General features: G+C 40.6%; 1 protein-coding gene across 2 annotated transcripts in view; it reads left to right on the top strand.

Moving 5' to 3' along the window:
• The window catches only part of coro7 (coronin 7), a 350,254-nt gene that overhangs the window by 5,995 nt on the left and 317,915 nt on the right, over positions 1 to 26,344 (top strand). For both annotated transcript variants that reach the window (XM_061884835.1, XM_061884833.1), the window contains exons 3-6: positions 1,583 to 1,663; positions 1,771 to 1,841; positions 6,052 to 6,238; positions 16,275 to 16,351. In XM_061884835.1, coding sequence (XP_061740819.1) covers positions 1,583 to 1,663; positions 1,771 to 1,841; positions 6,052 to 6,238; positions 16,275 to 16,351 — 416 coding nt within the window. The remainder of the gene's footprint in view (positions 1 to 1,582; positions 1,664 to 1,770; positions 1,842 to 6,051; positions 6,239 to 16,274; positions 16,352 to 26,344) is intronic.

The following is a 26,344-nucleotide window of genomic DNA, read 5'->3' as shown; positions in this document are numbered from 1 at the left end:
ATATTCTAATTTTCTGAGACAGTCCTGTATATCTTGCAATGTACCCTAGGGATCAAAATCATGACCTAAATTGTTAAAGGCCTACTGAAATGAGGTTTTCTTATTCAAACGGGGATAGCAGGTCCATTCTATGTGTCATACTTAATAATTTTGCGATATTGCCATATTTTTGCTGAAAGGATTAAGTAAAGAACATCGATGATAAGGTTCGCAACTTTTGGTCGCTAATAAAAAAGCCTTGCCTGTACCGGAAGTAGCAGACGATGTGCGTGTGACGTCACGGGTTGTAGAGTTCCTCACATCCTCACATTGTTTACAATCATAGCCAGCAGCAGCTAGAGCTATTCGGACAGAGAAAGCGACAGTTTCCCCATTAATTTGAGCGAAGATGAAAGATTCGTGGATGAGGAAATCCAGAGTGAAAGACTAGAAAAAATAAATAAATAAAAGTTTAAAAAACAAAAAAGGCGATTGCAGTGGAAGCGATTCAGATGTTATTAGACACATTTACTAGGATAGTTCTGGAAAATCTCTTATCTGCTATTAGGTTGCTAGTGTTTTAGTGAGATTAAATAGTACCTGAAAGTCGAAGGGGTGTGGCCACGGGGGTGTTGACGCCAGAGTCTCTGAGGGAAGACATGGCAGCTGCAGCAGGACGGAAGCTTCGCTGATGTAGTTAGTGGCGCCATGGCGTAGTGGGTATAGCGGCCGGCCAGAAACCTGAGGGTTGCAGGTTAGCTTCCCACCTATTGACATCCAAAAAATTGCTGCCAATGTATCCTTGGGCAGGACACTTCACCCTTTGCCCCCGGTGCCGCTCACACTGGTGAATGAATGATCGGTGGTGGTCGGAGGGGTCGTTGGCGCAAACTGGCAGCCACGCTTCCGTCAGTCTACCCCAGGGCAGCTGTGGCTACTGATGTAGTTTACTACCACCAGGTGTGAATGTATGTTGAGTCCCACTTCTCTGTGAGCGCTTTTAATGTCTAGAAAAGCGCGATATATAAATCTAAGTTATTTGATGTCTCCGGTAAGAGGCGACTTATTACCACTATTTTCTCACCGAAAACTGCCGGTTGACATGTAGTCGGGATCCATGTTCGCTTGACCGCTCTGATCCATAGTAAAGCTTCATCTTCGGGAATTTTAAACAAGGAAACACCGTGTGTTTGTGTGGCTAAAGGCTAAAAGCTTCCCACCTCCATCTTTCTACTTTGACTTCTCCATTATTAATTGAACAAACTGCAAAAGATTCAGCAACACAGATGTCCAGAATACTGTGTAATTATGCGATTAAAGCAGACTACTTATAGCTTGGATCGGGCTGGAAAAGAATGTCCGCTACAACCCGAGACGTCAAACGCACGCGTCATCATACACGACACTTCGCGGGAAATTTAAAATTGCAATTTAGTAAACTAAAAAGGCCGTATTGGCATGTGTTGCAATGTTAATATTTCATCATTGATATATAAACTATCAGACTGCGTGGTCGGTAGTAGTGGGTTTCAGTAGGCCTTTAAATCTCCACATGAAGGGCATTTGTGATATCAGAAATAATTGTGTTATGATGTGCCTGCAGGGGGCAGCATACTGGGCCTGTCATCAGTGAAGCCTGCAGCAGATGGCCAATGGACGGTCACTAACATCCCCTGTCATTCCGGTACATTATTTCTTGAATAAAAACACCTTCCCTGTATTGAAGCAGGTCAGATTCATGCATAAAAACGTCCAAAATGTGATAAACATTTGCTGCCTCCACTCCAACAGATCTGGTCACTGACTTGGACTTTTCTCCTTTCGACGAGTGTCTCCTGGCAACGTGCTCCGCGGATAAAACGGTGAGATCCCGGCATTCCCTTTTTTCCCCTTTTCTCACGTCCCCATTGCATCTTGCATTCTTTTTTTTATGTTATTTAAACTTCTTAAAGACCCCCATGCTCCTTTTTGGCATTTAATCGCCGGATGCAGGTGTTGAGGTTTGACTGGAATCTGCCGTTTTGAGACTCAGCAGCTCGGTTTACCTCCGAAGACATGCGGCAGACGTCCAACAAGCGGATCAGTGGAGTTTTATTAAATCACTTAATCATTCCTCCGTGGTCTTCTAAGGCAGTGTTTTTCAACCACTGTGCAGCGGCACATTAGTGTGCTGTGAGATACAGTCTGGTGTTCTGTGGGAGATGATCTAATTTCACCTATTTGGGTAAAAAAATTTTTTTTTTGCAAACTAGTAATCATAAACTGCAAATTATGTGTTGTTGAGTGTCGGTGCTGTCTAGAGCTTGGAAGTGTAACCGTGTAATACTCTTCCATGTCAGTAAACGGCAACTGGTAGCGAATTGCTTTGTAGATGTTGGAAACAGTGGGAGGCAGGGTGCAGGTAAAAAGGTGTGTAATGCTTAACCTTCGACCCGTTTTAGTTTTTAAATGCATAAAAACACCACATACATTTATTTTTTTGCATCAAAGCTTTTTGACTTTGTCAGGAACCTCTCTGTCAACAAAATAAAACATTTAAATTTTTTTCACTAAATTATAAAATGCTCTGGTAGAAATTATGCCCTTGGTGTTGTTAGGGTCGGTTTCGACCCGGTTATAAAAATAAGATGATAAAGCAATGATAAGAGCCAAAACTGAACACACTGACAGCCAGCTCCTCTCCCAATCATGTGAGCTTTAGTGGATTCTCATTTTACCTTGTTATCCTGTACAAAAACAAACAAAAGATGGACACTAAAAGTGTCACTTTTTGCCACTCTGATTTTGTTTTTTTATTAGTTTTGGAACTAGTAATCTATTTCTCTGGGTTTCATTTGCTTGATTGGTTGTTTGTTTGATGTTGGATTTCTGTTGCTGAAGAAAATACTTTTTAGCCTTTTTCTTGAAGTAAATATATATGGGTCGAAATTGACCCGTAACACCATAGATGTTACTACAGTTAAAATTCTTAAAATGAAAAAATAAACAAAACACATTTATTTAAGATATGTGTTCTAATACCCCTTAGTAATAGTTAGGTAACACAACAACCTTTTTTTATTTATATGATTCTCTTGAGGTTCGTTTTACCATTTTTAAAAATTGAAATCGAGGGGTATACTGACAAAAAAAAGGCCCAATGGCCCAAACCAAAAATATTAAAACCAATATTTTCAAGGATAAGGAAGCCTAACAAGGTAACCAAGAGATGAGAAACAAATTGGATGATAGATCATTGTTTTTAGTGTATTTTACAGCTGATTTAAAACATGGGTCAAAACCGACCCGTTAACATAAGAGATGGTAACAGAAAGCTAACACAAGAGGAAGGTTAAACCAAAAATAAACAAATGTTCAGTGTCCCTAAGAAAAGGCATTGAATCTTAGGGAAGGCTATGCAGAACGAAAGTAAAACTGAACTGGCAAAAAAGTAAACAAAAAAGAATGCTGGACGACAGCAAAGACTTACTGTGGAGCAAAGACGGTGTCCACATCCGAACATGACATGACAATAAACACTCTCCACAAAGAAGGATAAAAACAACTTGAATATTCTTGATTGCTAAAACAAAGTAGATGCGGGAAATATCACTGAAAGGAAGACATGAAACTGCTACAGGAAAATGCCAAAAAAAGAGAAAAAGCCACCAAAATAGGAGCGCAAGGCAAGAAGTAAAACACTGCACACACAGGAAAACACCAAAAAACTCAAAACAAGTCACGGCGTGATGTGACAGGAGGTGACAGTACACAAGAGCTGTAGTGATGCACGGTTGCTTATGTTTTAAAGCAGGGGTCGGGAACCTTTTTGGCTGAGAAAGCCATGAAAGCCAGATATTTCAAAATGTATTTCCGTGAGAGCCATATAATATTTTTTTAACACTGAATACAACTAAATGCGTGCATTTTTAAGTAAGACCAACATTTTTAGAGTATAATAAGTCTTGTCTTCTTTTTAATAACATTGTTATTCTAAAGCTAATCAATAATAAAAATAACACTACTTCTTGAACAGGTGCGATAGAAATTGCATGGTTGGATTAATATGCACGAGAATGTTTTGTAATTTGAACGTTATTTTTAACACTGATTACCAGCGGAATTATTCATTACTTATCGTGTTAAGCAATGTCAGCTAAGATTTATCTGAGAGCCAGATGCAGTCATCAAAAGAGCCACATCTGGCTCTAGAGCCATCAATCAATCAATCAATCAATGTTTATTTATATAGCCTCAAATCACAAATGTCTCAAAGGACTGCACAAATCATTACGACTACAACATCCTCGGAAGAACCCACAAAAGGGCAAGGAAAACTCACACCCAGTGGGCAGGGAGAATTCACATCCAGTGGGACGCCAGTGACAATGCTGACTATGAGAAACCTTGGAGAGGACTTCAGATGTGGGCAACCCCCCCCCCTCTAGGGGACCAAAAGCAATGGATGTCGAGCGGGTCTAACATGATACTGTGAAAGTTCAATCCATAGTGGCTCCAACACAGCCGCGAGAGTTCAGTTCAAGCGGATCCAAGACAGCAGCGAGAGTCCTGTCCGCAGGAGACCATCTCAAGCGGAGGCGGATCAGCAGCGTAGAGGTGTCCCCAACCGATAAAGGCGAGCGGTCCATCCTGGGTCCCGACGAGCAGTCCATCCTGGGTCTCGACTCTGGACAGCCAGTACTTCATCCATGGTCATCGGACCGGACCCCCTCCACAAGGGAGGGGGGGACATAGGAGAAAGAAAAGAAGCGGCAGATCAACTGGTCTAAAAAGGAGGTCTATTTAAAGGCTAGAGTATACAGATGAGTTTTAAGGTGAGACTTAAATGCTTCTACTGAGGTAGCATCTCGAACTGTTACCGGGAGGGCATTCCAGAGTACTGGAGCCCGAACGGAAAACGGTCTATAGCCCGCAGACTTTTTTGGGGCTCTAGGAATCACTAATAAGCCGGAGTCTTTTGAACGCAGATTTCTTGCCGGGACATATGGTACAATACAATCGGCAAGATAGGCTGGATCTAGACCGTGTAGCATTTTATACGTAATTAGTAAAACCTTAAAGTCACATCTTAAGTGCACAGGAAGCCAGTGCAGGTGAGCCAGTACAGGCGTAATATGATCAAACTTTCTTGTTCTTGTCAAAAGTCTTGCAGCCGCATTTTGTACCAACTGTAATATTTTAATGCTAGACATGGGGAGACCCGAAAATAATACGTTACAGTAATCGAGACGAGACGTAACAAACGCATGGATAATGATCTCAGCGTCTTTAGTGGACAAAATGGAGCGAATTTTAGCGATATTACGGAGATGAAAGAAGGCCGTTTCAGTAACGCTTTTAATGTGTGACTCAAAGGAGAGAGTTGGGTTGAAGATAACACCCAGATTTTTTACCGAGTCACCTTGTTTTATTATTTGGTTGTCAAATGTTAAAGTTGTATTATTAAATAGAGGTCGGTGTCTAGCAGGACCGATAATCAGCATTTCCGTTTTTTTGGCGTTAAGTTGCAAAAAGTTAGCGGACATCCATTGTTAAATTTCATTAAGACACGCCTCCAGCTGACTACAGTCCGGCGTGTTGGTCAGCTTTAGGGGCACGTAGAGTTGGGTGTCATCAGCATAGCAGTGAAAGCTAATACCGTATTTGCGTATGACGTCACCCAGCGGCACCATGTAGATGCTAAAGAGTGCAGGGCCAAGGACCGAACCCTGGGGAACTCCACACGTTCCCTACCCCTGGTTTAAAGTCATATCCAATAATTGCAACGACAACTTTCTACTGTCAACTGAGTTTTCGCTATCTGCCTCCATACTCCAACCATCCGTTTTAATACATGCGTAATCTGTTGAATCGCTTAAACCGCTGAAATCCGATTCTGAATCCGAGCTAATGTCGCTATACCTTTCTATGCTATCCGTTTGTTTGTATTGGCATCACTGGATGACCTCACAGGAAAAGATATGATTAATCACGATTCATCCAAATTCAATAGTGTGATTAATCTGACTTAAAACAATTATCGAACCGTTTGACAGCATTATTTTTTTCTTGTGGAACTGTTTTTGTATGCAGGTGAAGCTGTGGCGTTTATGCAATCCAGACCTGGATCAGCCCACAGACCCGGAGCTCATCCTTCACCCCGGCCAGGGCAGGCTGGAGCTGGTGCTTTTCCACCCGACCTCTTCGGGTTTGCTGGCCGTTGGTTCCTCCAAGGGTGTGCTTATTTGGGACACAAACCGCCAGGAGGCACCTTTAGCTGGTAGGCACAGCTTGCATCTTCTGCACTAGAGTGTAATGTATCTTGTCCACGAGTGGTTCTCAAGCATTTTTTTGTTTTTTTTATACCAAGTACCACCATAATGACCAACATTAAAATACAGTAGCGTAGTAGGCCTAAGTAGTCTTTAAAAACAAGGCAGGTGTTCTATTTAGCAAGTATATTTAATATTTTTGGCCATGGTGACATTACACAGTTTGAACAGTAACACTGTGTTTGAATATGGGAAAACATAACACTGTAATTTAACCGAGTGATTCTTTGGCGTACCACTAGTGGTACACGTACCACAATTTAAGAATCACTGGTGTACACCATTCAGGAAGTATGCTATATGGACAAAAGTATAGAGACAAAGTTATTTCAGGGACTTTCGGGATAATTTCTCAAGTTGACCTGACTGATGTTCTTTTGGATAAATAGGCAGAAATTCCAACAGAGGAAATATATTGGAACTTTAGGCATATGTGAAGGGGATTATATTTGTATAGCGCTTTTCTCTAGTGACTCAAAGCGCCTTTTTACAAAGTGAAACCCAATATCTAGGTTACATTTAAACCAGTGTGTGTGGCACTGGGAGCAGGTGGGTAAAGTGTCTTGCCCAAGGACACAACGGCAGTGACTCGGATGGGGGAAGCGGGGATCGAACCTGGAACCCTCAAGTTGCCGGCAATGCTACTCTACCAACCGAGCTATACCGTCCCCAATATGTCCCAATACTTTTGTCCACATACTGTATTTGTTTGATGTCTTTGTGTTGCACTGTGTCTTACATTTTGATGTGTCAGTTAGTGTGGCAATATAGGAAAGGGAGTGCAGTAAAACCTCCAACGTTGAACACAAGCCGTTCCGTGATGCGGGTTGACTTCCAATGTGTTCTACCGTATTTTTCTGGACGATAAGGCGCGCTTAAAATATATATTTTTTTCTCAAAACTCGACAGTGCGCCTTATAACCCGGTGAAGTCTAACGCAAAACCAAACTAATAGATTTGGTTGAGCTTACCCACCTCGAAGCAATTTTATTTGGTGCATGTAATGTAATAAGTGTGACCAGTAGATGGCAGTCAAACATAAGAGATAAGTGTAGGCTGCACCGTTTGATGTGCTTCAACATAAGAGTATTATTATGGTATGTATAAGGTAAGACATATTATCTGACGTTTTGTTTCGCAATATTATGCAAAAGCAGGGGTTAGTGCATGTGCCTCACAATACGAAGGTCCTGAGTAGTCCTGAGTTCAATCCCGGGCTCGGGATCTTTCTATGTGGAGTTTGCATGTTTTCTCCGTGACTGCGTGGGTTCCCTCCGGGTACTTCCTCCCACCTATAAAGACATCCACCTGGGGATAGGTTGATTGGCAACACTAACTTGGCCCTAGTGTGTGAATGTTGTCTGTCTGTCTGTGTTGGCCCTGTGATGAGGTGGCGACTTGTCCAGGGTGTACACCGCCTTCCGCCGGATTGTAGCTGAGATAGGCTCCAGCAGCCCCCGTGACCCCAAAAGAGACAGGCGGTAGAAAAGGGATGGATGGATGGATGGATATTATGCAAAAGCAATTTTTCTTACCTTCTAGTACCTGCTGATGTGTATTTGGGATCTGCAAAAATCCTGAAAAATTTCCGCCTCCGGGTACTCCGGAACTTCTTTTTCTCTATCTTCTTGTTATGTGACATTCATTCTCCGCTGTTGCCATTTGTAATATAAATTAGTGTATAGTTCTTTCTTATATCTGTCAGTAAACTCATCATGAAAGAGCTAAAACATACCGGTGTAGTGAGTTTATATTATTCACCCGAGGAACTTTAGTTATTAGAGTTCCGGTTGGACGGTTTTTCGTTTTTCGTGTTGTTTCCGGGAGTTTTTTTTGTTTTTTTTAAAGTGCGTTAATCAATCCCAGTTTTCTGACAATTACCATTTGAAACGGTAGTCATGGTTCTTACTACTGACTCACACTCGACTTTGGAGGTCGTGCTGTTTTTATTTTTGTCCTGTTTATGTTTTCCGTTTGTCTTGTAACAATGATACTGCCTACATTTTGCAGCGCTGTGGCTCTTAAGTGCGGGAGCAGCAGAGGTAAAAAAAACAAAACAGACCAATAAAAAAGTTGGTTTTGCAGTCTTCATACCCAAAAAATAGGGGTGTTCCGATCCGATATTGACATCGGCCCGATAATAACACAAGTATTAAAAATCTTCGATAAAAGTCATTTTGTAAAGCTAGTTAACTGCTAATTAAGTAAATATCCTCCAACCCAATAAGCAAGCAAGGTAGGTCTTTTCTTGTACAAACCCCGTTTCCATATGAGTTGGGAAATATAATTTTCAACCCATATTCAGTTGAATACGCTTCAAAAACAACATATTTGATATTCAAACTGATAAACATTTTTTTTTGCAAATAATCATTAACTTTAGAATTTGATGCCAGCAACACGTGACAAAGAAGTTGGGAAAGGTGGCAATAAATACTGATGAAGTTGAGGAATGCTCGTCAAACACTTATTTTGAACATCCCACAGGTGTGCAGGCTAATTGGGAACAGGTGGGTGCCATGATTGGGTATAAAAACAGCTTCCCAAAAAATGCTCAGTCTTTCACAAGAAAGGATGGGGCGAGGTACACCCCTTTGTCCACAACTGGGCAAATAGTCAAACAGTTTAAGAACGTTTCTCAAAGTGCAATTGCAAGAAATTTAGGGATTTCAACATCTACGGTCCATAATATCATCAAAAGGTTCAGAGAATCTGGAGAATTCCCTCCACGTAAGCGGCATGACCGGTAACCAACATTGAATGACCCTGACCTTCGATCCCTCAGACGGCACTGTATCAAAAACCGACATCAATCTCTAAAGGATATCACCACATGGGCTCAGGAACACTTCAGAGAACCACTGTCACTAAATACAGTTGGTAGCTACATCTGTAAGTGTATGTTAAAGCTCTAGTATGCAAAGCGAAAGCCATTTATCAACAACATCCAGAAACGTCGCCGGCTTGTCTGGGCCCAAGATCATCTCAGATGGACTCATGCAAAGTGGAAAAATGTTCTGTGGTCTGATGAGTCCACATTTCAAATTGTTTTTGAACACTCTGTCGTCCTGAACAAAGAGGAAAAAAAACATCCGGATTGTTATAGGTGCAAAGTTGAAAAGCCAGCATCTGTGATGGTATGGGGGTTCATTAGTGCCCAAGGCATGGGCAACTTACACATCTGTGAAGGCACCATTAATGCTGAAAGGTACATACAGGTTTTGGAGCAACATATGTTGCCACCCAAGCAACGTTATCATGGACGCCCCTGCTTATTTCAACAAGACAATGCCAAGCCATGTGGTAAAAGAGTGCGGGTACTAGACTGGCCTGCCTGTAGTCCAGACCTGTCTCCTATTGAAAACGTGTGGCGCATTATGAAGCCTAAAATACGACAACAGAGACCCCTTTCTTGTGAAAGACTGAGCATTTTTTGGTCAGCTGTTTTTATACCCAATCATGGCACCCACCTGTTCCCAATTAGCCTGCACACCTGTGGGATGTGCCAAATAAGTGTTTCATCAGCATTCCTCAACTTAAACAGTATTTATTGCCACCTTTCCCAACTTCTTTGTCACGTGTTGCTGGCATCAAATTCTAAAGTTAATGATTATTTGCAAAAAAAAAATGTTTATCAGTTTGAACATCAAATATGTCGTCTTTGAATATGGGTTGAAAATGATTTGCAAATCATTGTATTCTGTTTATATTTACATCTAACACAATTTCCCAACTCATGTGGAAACGGGGTTTGTATTTTAGCAACGTCATTCACAAAAGCTTAACATGGCTGAGCATCTACACAACAGCTAAGCACACAATAACACACAAGCTAGATGTACATGATACATGTTCTTAAATGAACATAATTACAGTCAAAACGCCAAATTTGTCAATACAGTCGCATATTACTAACAGATACATCAATAAGGCAGAAACATATTAGAAAGTATCCAGTAACAAACGTGTCTGCATCATTCAATTTACTGCATCATGAGTTTAAATATTTTGACCTTTTAGGTGTCCCCTACAAAACTATTTACTGCAGTATAAGTGTGACACATTTTTTTTTTACACCTACTCTTGTGGTCAATAGTTTACATACACTTGTAAAGAACATAATGTCATGGCTGTCTTGAGTTTTTAATTATGTCTACAACTCTTATGTTTTTGTGAGAGTGATTGGAGCACATACAGTGGGGCAAAAAAGTATTTAGTCAGCCTCCGATTGTGCAAGTTCTCCCACTTAAAATGATGACAGAGGTCTGTAGTTTTCATCATAGGTACACTTCAACTGTGAGAGACAGAATGTGAAAATAAATTCCAGGAATTCACATTGTAGGAATTTTAAATAATTTATTAGTAAATTATACTGGAAAATAAGTATTTGGTCAAACATTCAAAGCTCTCACTGATGGAAGGAGGTTTTGGCTCAAAATCTCACGATACATGGCCCCATTCATTCTTTCCTTAACACGGATCAATCGTCCTGTACCCTTAGCAGAAAAACAGCCCCAAAGCATGATATTTCCACCCCCATGCTTCACAGTAGGTATGGTGTTCTTGGGATGCAACTCAGTATTCTTCTTCCTCTTCTTCCTTTTTTCACATTCTGTCTTCTCACACTTGAAGTGTACCTATGATGAAAATTACAGACCTCTGTCATCGTTTTAAGTGGGAGAACTTGCACAATCGGTGGCTGACTAAATACTTTTTTGCCTCACTGTACTTGTTTGTCACAAAAAACATTCATGAAGTTTGGTTCTTTTCTGAATTTATTATGGGTCTACTGAAAATGTGAACAAATCTGCTGGGTCAAAAGTATACATACAGCAATGTTAATATTTGGTTACATGTCCCTTGGCAAGTTTCACTGCAATAAGGCGCTTTTGGGAGCCATCCGCAAGCTTCTGGCTATCTTCTGCTTGAATTTTTGACCACTCCTCTTGACATCATTTTTACATGAAGAGACACCTTAAGGCTCGTCTCAAGTTTGCTGCTGATCACATGGACAAAGATAAGACCTTCTGGAGGAGAGTTCTGTGGTCAGACGAAACAAAAATTGAGCTGTTTGGCCACAATACCCAGCTATATGTTTGGAGGACAAAAGGTGAGGCCTTTAATACCATAAACACCATTCCTACCGTCAAGCATGGTGGTGGTAGTATTATGCTCTGGCCCAATGGAACTGGTGCTTTACAGAGAGTAAATGGGACAATGAAAAAGGAGGATTACATCCAAATTCTTCAGGACAACCTAAAATCATCAGACTGGAGGTTGGGTCTTGGGCGCAGTTGGGTGTTCCAGCAGGACAATAACCCCAAACACACGTCAAAAGGGGTAAAGGAATGGCTAAATCAGGCTAGAATTGAGGTTTTAGAATGGCCTGTTTTGTCGGACTGGGGAAGGAGACGGCACGACAACAGTATATCAAGCTTAATAGGTTTATTGAATACATGAGGTGTGTATGCTACTATGTGTTTGTATGGAAGGAAATCAACCATATGAAAATACCGTAAGGTTTGTTGAGGTGCGTGTTGGATGTTCAGCGTCCAAGTCCGAGGGGGAAGAAGCCAAGGGGGTCCGAGGTCCGAGCCGGGGTCGAAGGCAGGAGAGAGGAGTCCGGAACTCCAAAACAGGGTCAAGGATCGGGGAGAGCAAACAAAGTCCAGGAGGGAAAAACAGCAACAGAGGTATACAGCTAAAGCTGAGACACGGGCACTGTGGGGAATAAGAGACAAAAATCGGATCGGGAAAAAGGGACACAAGGAAACAAGCAAACGAGCGAGATCAAGAGGGAAGTCAGAGACGCGAAGCTTACCGCGAGCAGAGCTATGTACCGACCAATACTCCCTCCAATTTTTCATGTGTGAGCAAACGCCCAAACTCCTTGAGCATTCAGTGGCGCACATGTGAGCGACGGCAGACGTGCACACTGTTATGCGCTTATCTTTTTATTCGATACGACCTAGATTTGTCTTGCGCAGAGGACGCGTGAGCAGTGTGCAATTGCACGGGCGCGTACCTTAGAGGGAACATTGGTTCCGACGAAAAGAAGTCAGCGGCGATGCTCTTTATGCTGTCGTCCCTCATCAAAGCCAGGTGTGTTGATTGTTGATTGCCTCCGGCTGCGGCAGAGTGTGGGTGCGGTCTGCGTGGCGAGCGCGGGGGCGTGTCCGATGCTCACAGCGGATCCCTTGAGCGCTCCCGCAGAAGAGGGAAGCATGGAGCGCGTGTGCGCCGCAACACGGCCTTCCCAAAGTCCTGACTTTAACGTGTGGACAATGCTGAAGAAACAAGTTAATGTCAGAAAACCAACACATTTAGCTGAGAAAACCAACACATTTAGCTGAACTGCACCAATTTTGTCAAGAGGAGTGGTCAAAAATTCAACCAGAAGCTTGTGGATGGCTACCAAAAGCACAAGTGAAACTTGCCAAGGGACATGTAACCAAATATTAACATTACTGTATGTATAATTTTGACCCAGCAGATTTGGTCACATTTTCAGTAGACCCATAATAAATTCATAAAAGAACCAAACTTCATGAATGTTTTTTGTGACCAACAAGTATGTGCTCCAATCACTCTATCACAAAAAAATAAGGGGTTGTAGAAAGTATTGAAAATTCAAGACAGCCATGACATTATGTTCTTTACAAGTGTATGTAAACTTTTGACCACGACTGTACCTTTGTTCTATGTTAGAGTAATTTCACTCGATCAAGCCTAACATTCAAAATAATAAAAGTAGTGGTATGATCCGTGCTGATATCGTATCTGGCATAACTCAAAGGTTCAACATCGGAAGTGCAAGGGTTGTATCGGGACACCCCTAAGCGACCCACGCTGGTCTCAGGATTGTGCCGCTACTTGACCTCCTTGCAGCCCACGAGCATGTCACATGACAGCTGGCCTGGCTGCTGCTGCTGCACACCGCTCTTCCATCTTTCCACAAAAATAAGATTTCTCTCTATGCCACCATAACTATACATTAATGTATTTTCTTTTATCTTGTGCTCATCTCTTCTCATTTGCAGAGTGTCACAAAAGCTACGCTGTGCTCACTTATAGCCTGTGCCTTAACTGTAAGGCAGGGGTGTCAAACTCATTTCACATCAGGGGCCACATGGAGAAAAGTCTACTCTCGCACTGCAAAAACTGAAATCTAAGTAAGATTAGATATCTCAAATAAGGGTGATATTTGCTTATTTTCTGTCTGATGAGATAATTCTTCTCCCTAAGCAGATTTTATGTTAGTGTTTTACTTGTTTTAAGGATTTTGGTCAGGGGTCCCCAAACTACGGCCCACGGGCATATATATATATATATATATATATATAGTGTGTGTGTGTGTATGTCAAGGTTACGGTGATCCATCCGTTATACAGTGCTCAATACCGGGGTAGAGCGGAATATACGTTAGCCTCTGTGTTTTTTCCTGAACTATTTCATCCCTACAAGCCTGTTTTTCAGGTTTTCCTGCTTTTCAGGGGATTTTATTATATATTTTATCATAAAATCCCCTGTTTCGCAGGTTTTCCTGCTCTTCATTATATATTGTTTATTGTACATTGTATATTAAAATGAATTGATTAACGTGGACCCCGACTTAAACAAGTTGAAAAACTTATTCGGGGGGTCACCATTTAGTGGTCAATTGTACAGAATTTGTACTGAACTGTGCAATCTACTAATAAAAGTTTCAATCAATCAATTTAGAGGATTTTGTTATACATGCATCTATTTTCTACCGCCTATCCCTTTCGGGGTTGCAGGGGGTGCTGGAGCCTGTGTTATTCTAAAATCCCCTGAAGAGCAGGGAAACCTGCGAAACAGGCTTGTAGGGATAAAATAGCCTCTGTGTTATTTCCTGACCTGATATATATTTTACAGCCCGGCCCTCGGCTAATTAGATGACCATAGTAACTGGTATATCATCCCTAAGCGCAGATTCCAACCATTGAAATACTTTGTATAGTTCAAGACTTACGGTCATTAAAAAACATCACTGCACATCATAATGGCAGCTACACTTTCATTCTTAAAGATGTGGGGGGAAAAAAAATATTTGGGAATGTCCAGCGGGCCAGATTGAAAAGCTTAAAGGGGCAGCATGTGGCCCCCGGGCCTTAATTTGCCAAGGTCTGACCTATATTGAGTAAAATATGCTTGAAACTAGAATATCAACTGTTGCAAAGCTGTGTGATCAACACTTTCGATTATAAAACTACTTCTTTAAAGTAATAATTTTTTATTTCAAGCATGTAAAAATAAAATCATGACTTTGACACAATTGTCTCTCATATTAAAACAGATGACAGCCAAATGGACTTTGCTGTTTTATTTTTAATGAAACAATAGAAAATACGTACTCATCTAGTAGTACAGTTGTTATTAGGGGGAATATACTTATTTTAAGGCAGGGGTCTCTAACTCAATTTACTTGGGGGCCACTGGATGCAGAGTCTGGGTGAGGCTGGGCCGCAAGAAAATTTCTTAAAGAAAAATATTTTTAAATGTCTATTTTAATTTTAACACGAAATAAAATCTAAATATAAATGAACAAAATGAGAATTATTTAATGTGAGGCGATGCAAATTAAAAAGAACAAATTGGTCCAGGTTATCGGGGACTAACTTATTACTGACGGACAGGTGTCGCGGAGCGACTGTAGCCAAGCACGTCAGAAAACCCTCGTCTCCATGGCAACGTTCCTTTCCCTTTATACTCATTTGCTGCTTTTCCACTAACGCAGGGGTAGGCAACCCAAAATGTTAAAAGAGCCACTTTGGACCCAAATAACAAAAATTATCTCTGTCTGGAGCCAACGGGAGTTGGAGGGGGGGGGGTGAGCGAGAGAATGAGCAGGCGGGTGAGCGAGGGAGGGAGGAAGAGCGTGTGCGGGTCTAGTTGAAAGAGCGGCAAAATGTTTCTCTGCTTGCATCACACAAGTGACGTCAATGTTTGGCCCTCGAGAGCCATATACCACACCGTGATTGGTAGATTCCTTTAGCTCCGCACACAACGCTGTCAAGCGCCATTCATGCAAAATTTGTGGGCCGCACTAACATTAAACTTTCATATTAAGGTGGGGGCCGCAAAATAACGCCCGCGGACCGCGTGTCTGAGACCCCTGTTTTAAGATATTTTTGGGTTCATTGTGGTTAGCTGATTTTACTTGTTTTGGAAAGTCTTGACAAGCTAAATTGTCTTGTTCTATTGGCAGATAATTTTGCTTAGTTCAAATAAAATACCCCTAATTTTTGTATTTTTTTTTTCTTGTTTTTCAACACTGACTTTTTGCGTTAATTTAAAAAATAAAGACACCTTCAGATTGTTTTCTATGTTTAAAAATAGAACACGCACATTCTGCAAATGTACTAATCATAATGTTTTTTTTTTGTGGTCAATAGTATTCCAACTTTATTTGTTGTCATTTATACTTTCTGAATAAATTATGTGATAATGTTCATCAGTCAAATCATTGGTGTTAACTTTCAATCCATCAAGATGAACAATTAACATAAAAAACAAATTACAGGATGTTATTTATGTAGTTTGATCATTTTCCTCGACTGGTGCACTAACATGTGATTTATTTTTTTTGTACATATGTAGCATCATCTGCAACATTTCAAAGAATTGCTATTGTGACATCTAGTGGACACATTTAGAACAGCAGTTTCTTTCACTCAAAAATTTTGGCTCATTTTTATACTTAGCAAACTCATCCCACAGGCCGGATAAAACCTGTTTGCGGTTACGTTTGACACCCCTGCTGTAAGGAGACACTCGTTTTGATCCATCGGGTTCTCCCCCCAATTCCCCACATGCCTCTTTCATACTTGATATGGTGTTTTTGTTTGCATTTTCTTCTGCCATAATCATGTCCCTATTGTACACGAGCAAAGGTGGATCATGTTTGTTTTCCTGTCCTCCTTACAATTCTCTGAATGATGATGATGTGTGTCACTTCTTCAGTTCTGGAGGAGCACGCTGACCAACTGCAGAGTCTGAGCTGGAAACAGGACGGTTCCCTGCTGGCTTCCACGTGCAAGGTGAGGACAGACGGCCCAATCCCGTGCACACACACTAAATTTAACCTTATTTTAACTTCTTTTCTTATATGATTATAACAGTTTGAACACAGGCCATATTGTTAATGAGCCTAAGTTAGTTATACATTGCAGTTATGTTTGACCTCAGAGGGCCGCTTCTAAAATTGAATGATAATGTTACAGATTTTCCATATGCATTTGATTATTAGACTTAGACAAACTTTATTGATCCACAAGGGAAATTGTTCCACACAGTAGCTCAGTTACAAAGTATGGAAAAGGAAAGGATAATGCAGGTGAACTGGAATTTGTGACATATCATGTTGTAAATGTATGCATGTTTGAAATAAACTCAAACATTCACCATACTACCCATCCATCCATCCATCCATCCATCTTCTTCCGCTTATCCGAGGTCGGGTCGCGGGGGCAGTAGCCTAAGAAGGGAAGCTCAGACTTCCCTCTCGCCAGCCACTTCGTCCAGCTCCACCCGGGGGATCCCGAGGCATTCCCAGACCAGCCGGGAGACATAGTCTACCCAACGTGTCCTGGGTCTTCCCCGTGGCCCCCTACCGGTCGGACGTGCCCTAAACACCTCCTTAGGAAGGCGTTCTGGTGGCATCCTGACCACATGCCGCCCGAACCACCTTATCTGGCTCCTCTCTATTTGGAGGAGCAGCGGCTTTACTTTGAGCTCCTCCCGGATGACAGAGCTTCTCACCCTATCTCATTTCGGCCGCTTGTACCCATGATCTTGTCCTTTCGGTCATAACCCAAAGCTCATGACCATAGGTGAGGATGGGAATGTAGATCGACCGGTAAATTGAGAGCTTTGCCTTCCGGCTCAGCTCCTTCTTCACCACAACGGATCGATACAGCGCCCGCATTACAGAAGACGCCGCACCGATCCGCCTGTCGATCTCACGATCCACTCCTCCCTCACTCGTGAAAAAGACTCCGAGGTACTTGAACTCCTCCACTTGGGGCCGGGGTCTCCTCTCCAACCCGGAGATGGCACTCCACCCCCTTTTCCGGGCGAGAACCACGGACTCGGACTTTGAGGTTTTAATTCTCATCCCAGTCGCTTCACACTCGGCCGCGAACCGATCCAGTGAGAGCTGAAGATCCTGGCCAGATGAAGCCATCAGGACCACATCATCTGCAAAAAGCAGAGACCTAATCCTGCAGCCACCAAACCGGAACCCCTCGACGCCTTGACTGCGCCTAGAAATTCTGTCCATAAAATTTATGAACAGAATCGGTGACAAAGGGCAGCCTTTGTCACTGGAAACCATACTTTATGGTTGTTAATTTGATATGATTCATTTAGTTTTTACATTAAAAATACACGTAAAACAAACAAACAAATATTGTATTTATTTTGATTCGAAAAGCAAAAAAGAAGGCAATACAATAAAAAAAAAAGATTTTAATAAAAAAAACTTAAAACTATTCAAAGATACATTCCCAATAAATCATTATTAGACTGACGATGTTTTACACTTGCACAACAAATAATAATCGTATAAATATTAAAAAAACAAAAACGGAGCCTTTTAACAGTGGTTAACTCATTTTTACACTTGTATGACAACAATGTTAAAATGTCAGTGCAACTTATCCAGTTAGACCAGGGGTCGGCAACCCGCAGCTCTGGAGCCGCATTTGGCTCTTTAGCGCCGCCCTAGTGACTCTCTGGAGCTTTTTTAAAAATATATGAAAAACGGAAATGATGAGGGGAACATTTTTTTTTGTTGTAATTTGGTTTCTGTAGGAGGACAAACATGACACAAACCTCCCTAATTGCAATAAAGCACACTGTTTATTTTAAACATACTTCACTGATTCGAGTATTTGGCGAGCGCCGTTTTGTCCTACTCATTTTGGCGGTCCTTGAACCCACCCTAGTTTGTTTACATGCATAACTTTCGCCGACTTTCTAAAACGTATTTTAAGTCACTTCTTTTTCTGTCTCATTTTGTCCACCAAACTTATAATGTTGCGCATACTTGCACAAAGGTGAGTTTTGTTGACGTTATTGACTTATGTGGAGTGTGCTATTCAGACATATTTGGTCACTGCATGACTGCAAGCTAATCGATGCTAACATGCTATTTAAGCTAGCTGTATGTACATATTGCATTATGATGCCTCATTTGTAGCTATATTTGAGCACATTTAGTTTCCTTTAAGTCCTCATAATTCAATTTATATCTCATGACACTATCTGTATGTTATATGGCTTTTAATTTTTTGCGGCTCCAGACAGATTTGTTTTTGTATTTTTGGTCCAATATGGCTCTTTCAACATTTTGGGTTGCTGACCCCTGTGTTAGACCCTCGAACATCCATTTTCTACCGCATATTCCCTTTTGGGGTCGCTGGTGCCTATCTCAACTACAATTGGGCGGAAGGCGGGTTACACCCTGGACAAGTTGCCACCTCATCGCAGGGACCCTCAAACAGAGAATTTATATTTCCCCAGTTGTCATTGCAGTGTTCTACCGCTAGATGGAGCCAGTGATCCACATCCATTGAACTGGGGGAACCTAAGGTTTCCCTCTTCAAATATCAACAGCAAGGACTCCATTTCATCAGATTCAAAACATTAGAAGGCTTGTTGGAAAAAAGTGTGGTTAAACATGTGACTTTAGTGATGTTATGGTCCGTGTAGGAAATTTTGCTTGTGGCCTCACCTGACCCCAACACACTTGGGGTAAATAAATACATTTCACTTTCACCGCCACATTGGTAGTTTTTTCACTCAAAAACATTCATAGTTTTTTTATTTTATTTTTTATTTAGGGTGGAATCTCAAATTTTTACCTGTTTGTACTCCACAAAGTGGCGGAAGGAAACATTGTTTATGAAGTTATTTGTAACAATTATATTTTTGATTTAATGTAAAATAATCACACATATACAAAACTGTTTGTACTAATGATTTATTTCTGTTAAGTAACTAACAATAGAACTAGAATGAATAATGTTCATTATTTCTTAGTAATACACGTTTTCTGTATCTAAGAGATTAGTCGAATATTTTAGCCTTATTGTGTCACTAAATAAAAAGACCAAAATATTGGAAACGTCTCTTTTAGGAGTAAAAATATTATTATTACGATGGATATTTAATTGTTTGTTTTGAATAAAAATGATATCAGATGAAAGACATAGACCTATTGTATTCATGAAAGAAATTGTTCAAATACACAGATTAGCAAAAGTTTAACTCAAATATATTTCAAGTTCAAGCCTAAAGATTAAAGATAAACCATAGAATTTCAAAGGTCTGCGACGTTACATACAGTCGTCCCTTAGACACATGGCGCGTCCAAAGTTGTAGCTAACCCTATTTTTGCCCTAAATTAAAGAAAAATTTTAAGCATAAAAATGTCTAAAATAAAGTACAAATATCATTATTACATAACAGTAGTTTTGGCCACAAGATGAAATCAAACCAATGTGGGCGTTTTTCTTGTCTAAATGGCTGTCAATGTTTGATTTATAAGGATTTATAATGATTATAATTACATATTTTGCGTTGACTAATTTATTACAGCGAGGCCTGTGAACCAATTAACAGCAATAAATGAGGGATTAGTATATAAATATTGATATATTTATGTATGTATGTGTATATATATATATATATATATATATATATATATATACACACATATTTGTCTATATAATTGTGTGTGTATATATATATATATCCGTGTATGTATATATATGAATATATATGTATGTATATATACGTACACATGTGTATGTATATATACATCCACACGTATATATTTATATGTACAGTATATACACTCTATATATGTATGTATGGGGATAGGTTGATTGGCAACACTAAAATTGGCCCTAGTGTGTAAATGTGAGTGTGAATGTTGTCTGTCTATCTGTGTTGGCCCTGCGATGAGGTGGCGACTTGTCCAGGGTGTACCCCGCCTTCCGCCCGATTGTAGCTGAGATAGGCGCCAGCGCCCCCCGCGACCCCAAAAGGGAATAAGCGGTAGAAAATGGATGGATATATGTGTATATGTCTACATTATATATGTATATATAAAAAATGGATGGATGGATGTACAGTCGTGGTCAAAAGTTTACATACACTTGTAAAGAACATAATGTCATGGCTGTCTTGAGTTTCCAATAATTTCTACAACTCTTATTTTTTTGCGATAGAGTGATTGGAGCACATACTTGTTGGTCACAAAAAAACATTCATGAAGTTTGGTTCTTTTATGAATTTATTATTGCTCTACTGAAAGTGTGACCAAATCTGCTGGGTCAAAATATACATACAGCAACATACATAATCAATTTTTGTGATGTAGAAAAGTTAAAATCAAATTATATTAGCTGCATGGCATGGCGTCTTAACTTCATCTGAGGGAATATGATTGACGACACCTGTTGACTTCTCTGAGTCCGTTTAAATAGGGCTTATGTGATGCCTTCATTAGACTTGGTTGCAAACCCTATTGAGAACATCTGGACAATGCCGAAGAAACAAGTCCATGTCAGAAAATCAACACATTTAGCTGAACTGCACCAATTTTGTCAAGAGGAGTGGTCAAAAATTTAACCAGAAACTTGTGAATGGTTACCAAAAGCGCCTTTTTCCAGTGAAACCTGCCAAGGGACCTGTAACCAAATATTAACATTGCTGTATGTATACTTTTGACCCAGCAGATTTGCTCACATTTTCAGTAGATCCATAATAAATTCATAGAAGAACCAAACTTCATGAATGTTTTTTGTGACCAGCAAGTATGTGCTCCAATCACTCTATCACCAAAAAAATAAGAGTTGTAGAAATGATTGGAAATACACTGCAAAGATAACATACTTTACTTTAAGTTGCAAGGAAAAATTTGAGTTGCAAGCATTCCCGCCAGCAAATGTCACAGTCAACCCCGTACGCTCCGCCCAAAACATCTGGTTGGTCTTACTCGCATTAGCTTATAGCTCAATATTGTCATGACTTTGTTTATCCAAGCATGGGAAATAATAAGGTGAGTGTGAAAGACAGTGCTGAGAAGAAGTGGATGATATTCATTGAATTCAAATAATCAAATAAGGTAACCATTTGAGCGTATCACTGCTAGTCTGCACTATACTGACGCAGAATGAGTCCCAACACCAGCCAAGAATGTTAAAATATTTCTAAATGATGTACATTTATCCATGAAAATATGGAAATCAGCTGATGGTGTGTTTGATGGAAAAAGCTCAAAGTAGAGATGCTGTGCATTGTTACATCTTAAAACTACTGTAGCTGTGGGTAGAACATACTTCACATGTTATTCTGTTTTTTTAAAAGGCCTGTACATGTTAAAATTGTGCTGTCTTGGGCCAAGCACCAAATAGATGGTTTTTAGTTCACTTCATTAGGAGACGTTGTTTTGATATGCAAGTGTTTTGAGTTAAGAGCTCCGTCCGGGAACCAATTAAGCTTGTAAGTTGAGGTGCTACTACTAGTGTTGTCCCGATACCAATATTTTGGTACCGGTATCAAAATGATTTCGATACTTTTTGGTACTTTTCAGTACTTTTGTAAATAAAGGGGAGCACAAAAAATGGCATTATTGGTTTTATGTTAAAAAAAAATCTTAGGTACATTAAACATATGTTTCTTATTGCAAGTTTGTCCTTAAATAAAATAGTGAACATACAAGACAACTTGTCTTTTAGTAGTAGGTAAACAAACAAAGGCTCTTAATTTAGTCTGCTGACATATGCAGTAACATATTGTGTCATTTTTCATTCTGTTATTTTGTCAAAATTATGAGGGACAAGCGGTCGAAAGTGAATTATTGATCTACTTGATCATTTACTGTTAATATCTGCTTACTTTCTCTTTTAACATGTTCTATCTACACTTCTGTTGAAATGTAATAATCACTTATTCTTCTGTTGTTTGGATGTTTTACATTAGTTTTGGATGATATCACAAATTTGAGTATCAATTTGATACCAAGTTGCTACAGGATCATACATTGGTCATATTCAAAGCCCTCATGTGTCCAGGAACATATATCCTGAGTTTATAAACATAATATAAATAAAAACAAAAACAAAAGAAGATGTTGTGATGCCAAAATACTTTACATTAGTTTTGGATGATACCACAAATTTGGGTATTAATCCATACCAAGTTGTTAAAGATTCATACATTGGTCATAATAATGTGTTAATTCCATGACCATATGTATCTGTATCAGTTGATATCGGAATCGGTAATTAAGAGTTTGACAATGTTGGAGTATCGGATATCAGCAAAAAAGCCATTATCGGACATCTCTACTCAAAACACTAGTATATCAAAACAACGTCTCCTAATAAAGTGAACTAAAATCCATCTATTTAGTGCTTGGCCCAAGACAGCACAATTTCTATTGTTTGATACATTACATTAGTTTCGGATGATACCACAAATTTAGGTATCAATATGATACCAAATCGTTACAAGATCATACATTGGTCATATTCCAAGTCCTCATGTGTCCAGGAACGGATTTCCTGAGTTTATAAACATAATTTAAATTAAAAAAAAAAAGAAAGATGTTGTGATGCCAAAAAATATTGACGTAATCATACTAATATCGACGAGATACGCTCCTGTACTTGGTATCATTACAGTGGATGTTAGATGTAGATCCACCAATGGGGTTTGTTTACATTTTGACGCCAGTGAGCTAAGGTGTGTAGTGACGCTTGTTTAGTTATTCCTTGTCTTTCCTTGTCTTGGCGCAGTGGGGAGAGTGGCCGTGCGCAACCCGAGCGTCCCTGGTTCAATTCCCACCTAGTACCAACCTCGTCACGTCCGTTGTGTCCTGAGCAAGACACTTCACCCTTGCTCCTGATGGGTGCTGGTTGGCGCCTTGCATGGCAGCTCCCTCCATCAGTGTGTGAATGTGTGTGTGAATGGGTAAATGTGGAAGTAGTGTCAAAGCGCTTTGAGTACCTTGAAGGTAGAAAAGCGCTATACAAGTACAACCCATTTATCATTTATTATTTATTTGTAAGAAACGTACTTTGTCACCATAGAGGTGAGGATTAGTGATTAAATACTAGCTAAAACACTGCCGATTGCGGGTGGACTTTAGCCGCTAACTAACAAGCCATGTTTTAAAGCACCCCTTCCTGAGGGCGTTTCAGTGTTATAACTCCACCTTTATCGTTAGTTTTTAAGCCAAAATGCGTCCGTTCTCCCTTTTCCGTCTATACACTGTGTCTGCTTGTAAGTACTCTATGATTGTGCGCTGCCGAACATGCTCGCAAACCAGGAATGACACGACGTGACAACAACGACGGCAGCGCGTGGGTAAGGGAGTGGCGGCGGACCAGTACTTTTCAGAGGCGGTATAGTACCGAGAAAGATTCATTAATATCGCGGTACTATACTAATATCGGTATACCGTACAAACCTAGGTGCTACATTAGGACATTTTAAATGTCACCATTTGCTTTCAAAGGCCTACTGAAATTAGATTTTCTTATTTAAACAAGGATAGCAGGTCCATTCTATGTGTCATACTTGATCATTTCGTGATATTGCCATATTTTTGCTGAAAGGATTTAGTAGAAAACATCGACGATAAAGTTTGCAACTTTTGGTGCTGATAAAAAAGCCTTGCCTTTACCGGAAGTAGCAGACGATGACGTCACAAGGGTGAGGGCTCCTCACGTCCTCACATTGTTTATAACGGGAGCCTCCAGCATCAAGAGCTATTCGGACTGAGAAAGCGACAATTTCCCCATTAATTTGAGCAAGGATGAAAGATTTGTGGATGAGGATAGTGAGAGTGAAGGACTAGAAAAAAATAAATAAATGAAGTAAAAAAAAAAAAAAAAAAGGCGATTGCATTGGGACGGATTCAGATGTTTTTAAACACATTTACTAAGATAATTCTGGGAAATCCCTTATCTTTCTATTGTGTTGATAGTGTTTTAGTGAGTTTAATAGTACCTGATAGTCGGAGGGGTCTGTCCACGGGTGTCTTGAGCCCAGTCTTTGAGGGAAGTCGACGTCAGCTGCATGGACGGCGCAAGCTCAGCTGATCTTCGGTAAGAGGCGACTTTTTACCACAATTTTCTCACCGAAAACTGCCGGTTGACATGTAGTCGTGATCCATGCTCGCTTGACCGCTCTGATCCATAGTAAAGCTTTACCTCCGGGAATTTTAAACAAGGAATCACCGTGTGTTTGTGTGGCTAAAGGCTAAAGCTTCCCGACTCCATTTTTCTACTTTGACTTCTCCTTTATTAATTGAACAAATTGCAGAAGATTCAGCAACACAGATGTCCAGAATACTGTGTAATTGCGCGATGAAAAGAGACGACCTTTAGCCGCAAATGTTGCTGCGCTAATATTCCCTGACAGTCCGTGACGTCACGCGAACACGTCGTCATTCCGCGACGTTTTCAACAAGAAACTCCGCGGGAAATTTAAAATTGTAATTTAGTAAACTAAACCGGCCGTATTGGCATGTGTTGCAATGTTAATATTTCATCATTGATATATAAACTATCATACTGCGTGGTCGGTAGTAGTGGGTTTCAGTAGGCTTTTAAGGGTTTAACTCACTTATTACACCACAAAACTATTTATTCAAAGCCATCCGTGATGGTAAGCAAAATCGGTGGTATACCTGCAAAACAAAAAAGACTTCTGCGGTAGTACTAAAAGTAGAAAAACTATCGCTATTTAACACACCGAGGAGACTATGCAGTCACACACAAGTGCAGACAGATGTGATTGACGTGAAAAGCAGCCCGAGATGTGTAGTTTACTGACGCCCGATCATCTTAATTGCCCTAAAACGGCTCCGAAATCCTCCACATGTGTCCGCTTAACAGGTATGATTGTCAGTGCAATCTTCTTTGTTTGTCTTTGCCCTGACAAGTTACAAATTACTCCACCCATCACGGGTCAAGTCCCAATCAGGACATTTACCTTGACAGGATAATCAGAACCTAACGTCACCCGCCATAGCCCGATAGAACACGGCACAGCGGGCGTAATATGAGTCGGGATCAGAGCAACGAGGGGCCAGCGAGGTTCTCTCCCGCTTGGGTTCTGGTGTCATTTAACCCGGACGGCCCCCTTCCAATCTCTTCAATCCGGCTTATTAAAGCAAATATGGCCCGCACACATGTGAGTCCATAGGGTAAACATCGGGGGGTGTACAGGCCTGGGAAGGGTGGGCAGATTACGGAAGAAAGAGCCCATTCATCTTTAGTAAAAAGGAAACGTTTTATTGAAATGAGGGGTGGTGTGCTGTTGTGGTATGAGGTGTGGCTCCCCCTTTTACTTTCAGGGTGCGTTTCACACTCGTCATGTTGGCTGTGGTTAAAAGGAACTGTGATGCGTTTGCTCTGCTGCTGTTGTTCGTTTTGTCACGTGTACAAACCCCGTTTCCATATGCGTTGGGAAATTGTGTTAGACGTAAATATAAACGGAATACAACAATTTGCAAATCATTTTCAACCCATATTCAATTGAATGAATGACAAATACAACATATTTGACGTTCAAACTCATAAACGTAATTTTTTTGTGTGCAAATAATTAACTTAGAATTTCATGGCAGCAAGAAGTGCCTAAGTAGTTGGGAAAGGGCATGTTCACCACTGTGTTACATCACCTTTTCTTTTAACAACACTCAATAAACTTTTTTCTCCTATGTCCCACTCTCCCTTGTGGAGGGGGTCCGGTCCGATCCGGTGGCCATGTACTGCTTGCCTGTGTATCGGCTGGAGACATCTCCGCACTGCTGATCCGCCTCCGCTTGGGATGGTTTCCTGCTGGCTCCACTGTGAACGGGACTCTCGCTGCTGTGGTGGATCCGCTTTGGACTGGACTCACGCGACTGTTTTGGATCCATTATGGATTGAACTTTCACAGTATCATGTTAGACCCGCTCGACATCCATTGCTTTCCTCCTCTCCAAGGTTCTCATAGTCATCATTGTC

This window comes from Nerophis ophidion, linkage group LG23 (genome assembly GCF_033978795.1).
Source record: "Nerophis ophidion isolate RoL-2023_Sa linkage group LG23, RoL_Noph_v1.0, whole genome shotgun sequence".
NCBI classification, from domain to species: domain Eukaryota; kingdom Metazoa; phylum Chordata; class Actinopteri; order Syngnathiformes; family Syngnathidae; genus Nerophis; species Nerophis ophidion.
The sequence above is the reverse complement of the archived record's forward strand: the minus strand, read 5'-3'. Positions and strand labels throughout refer to the sequence as shown.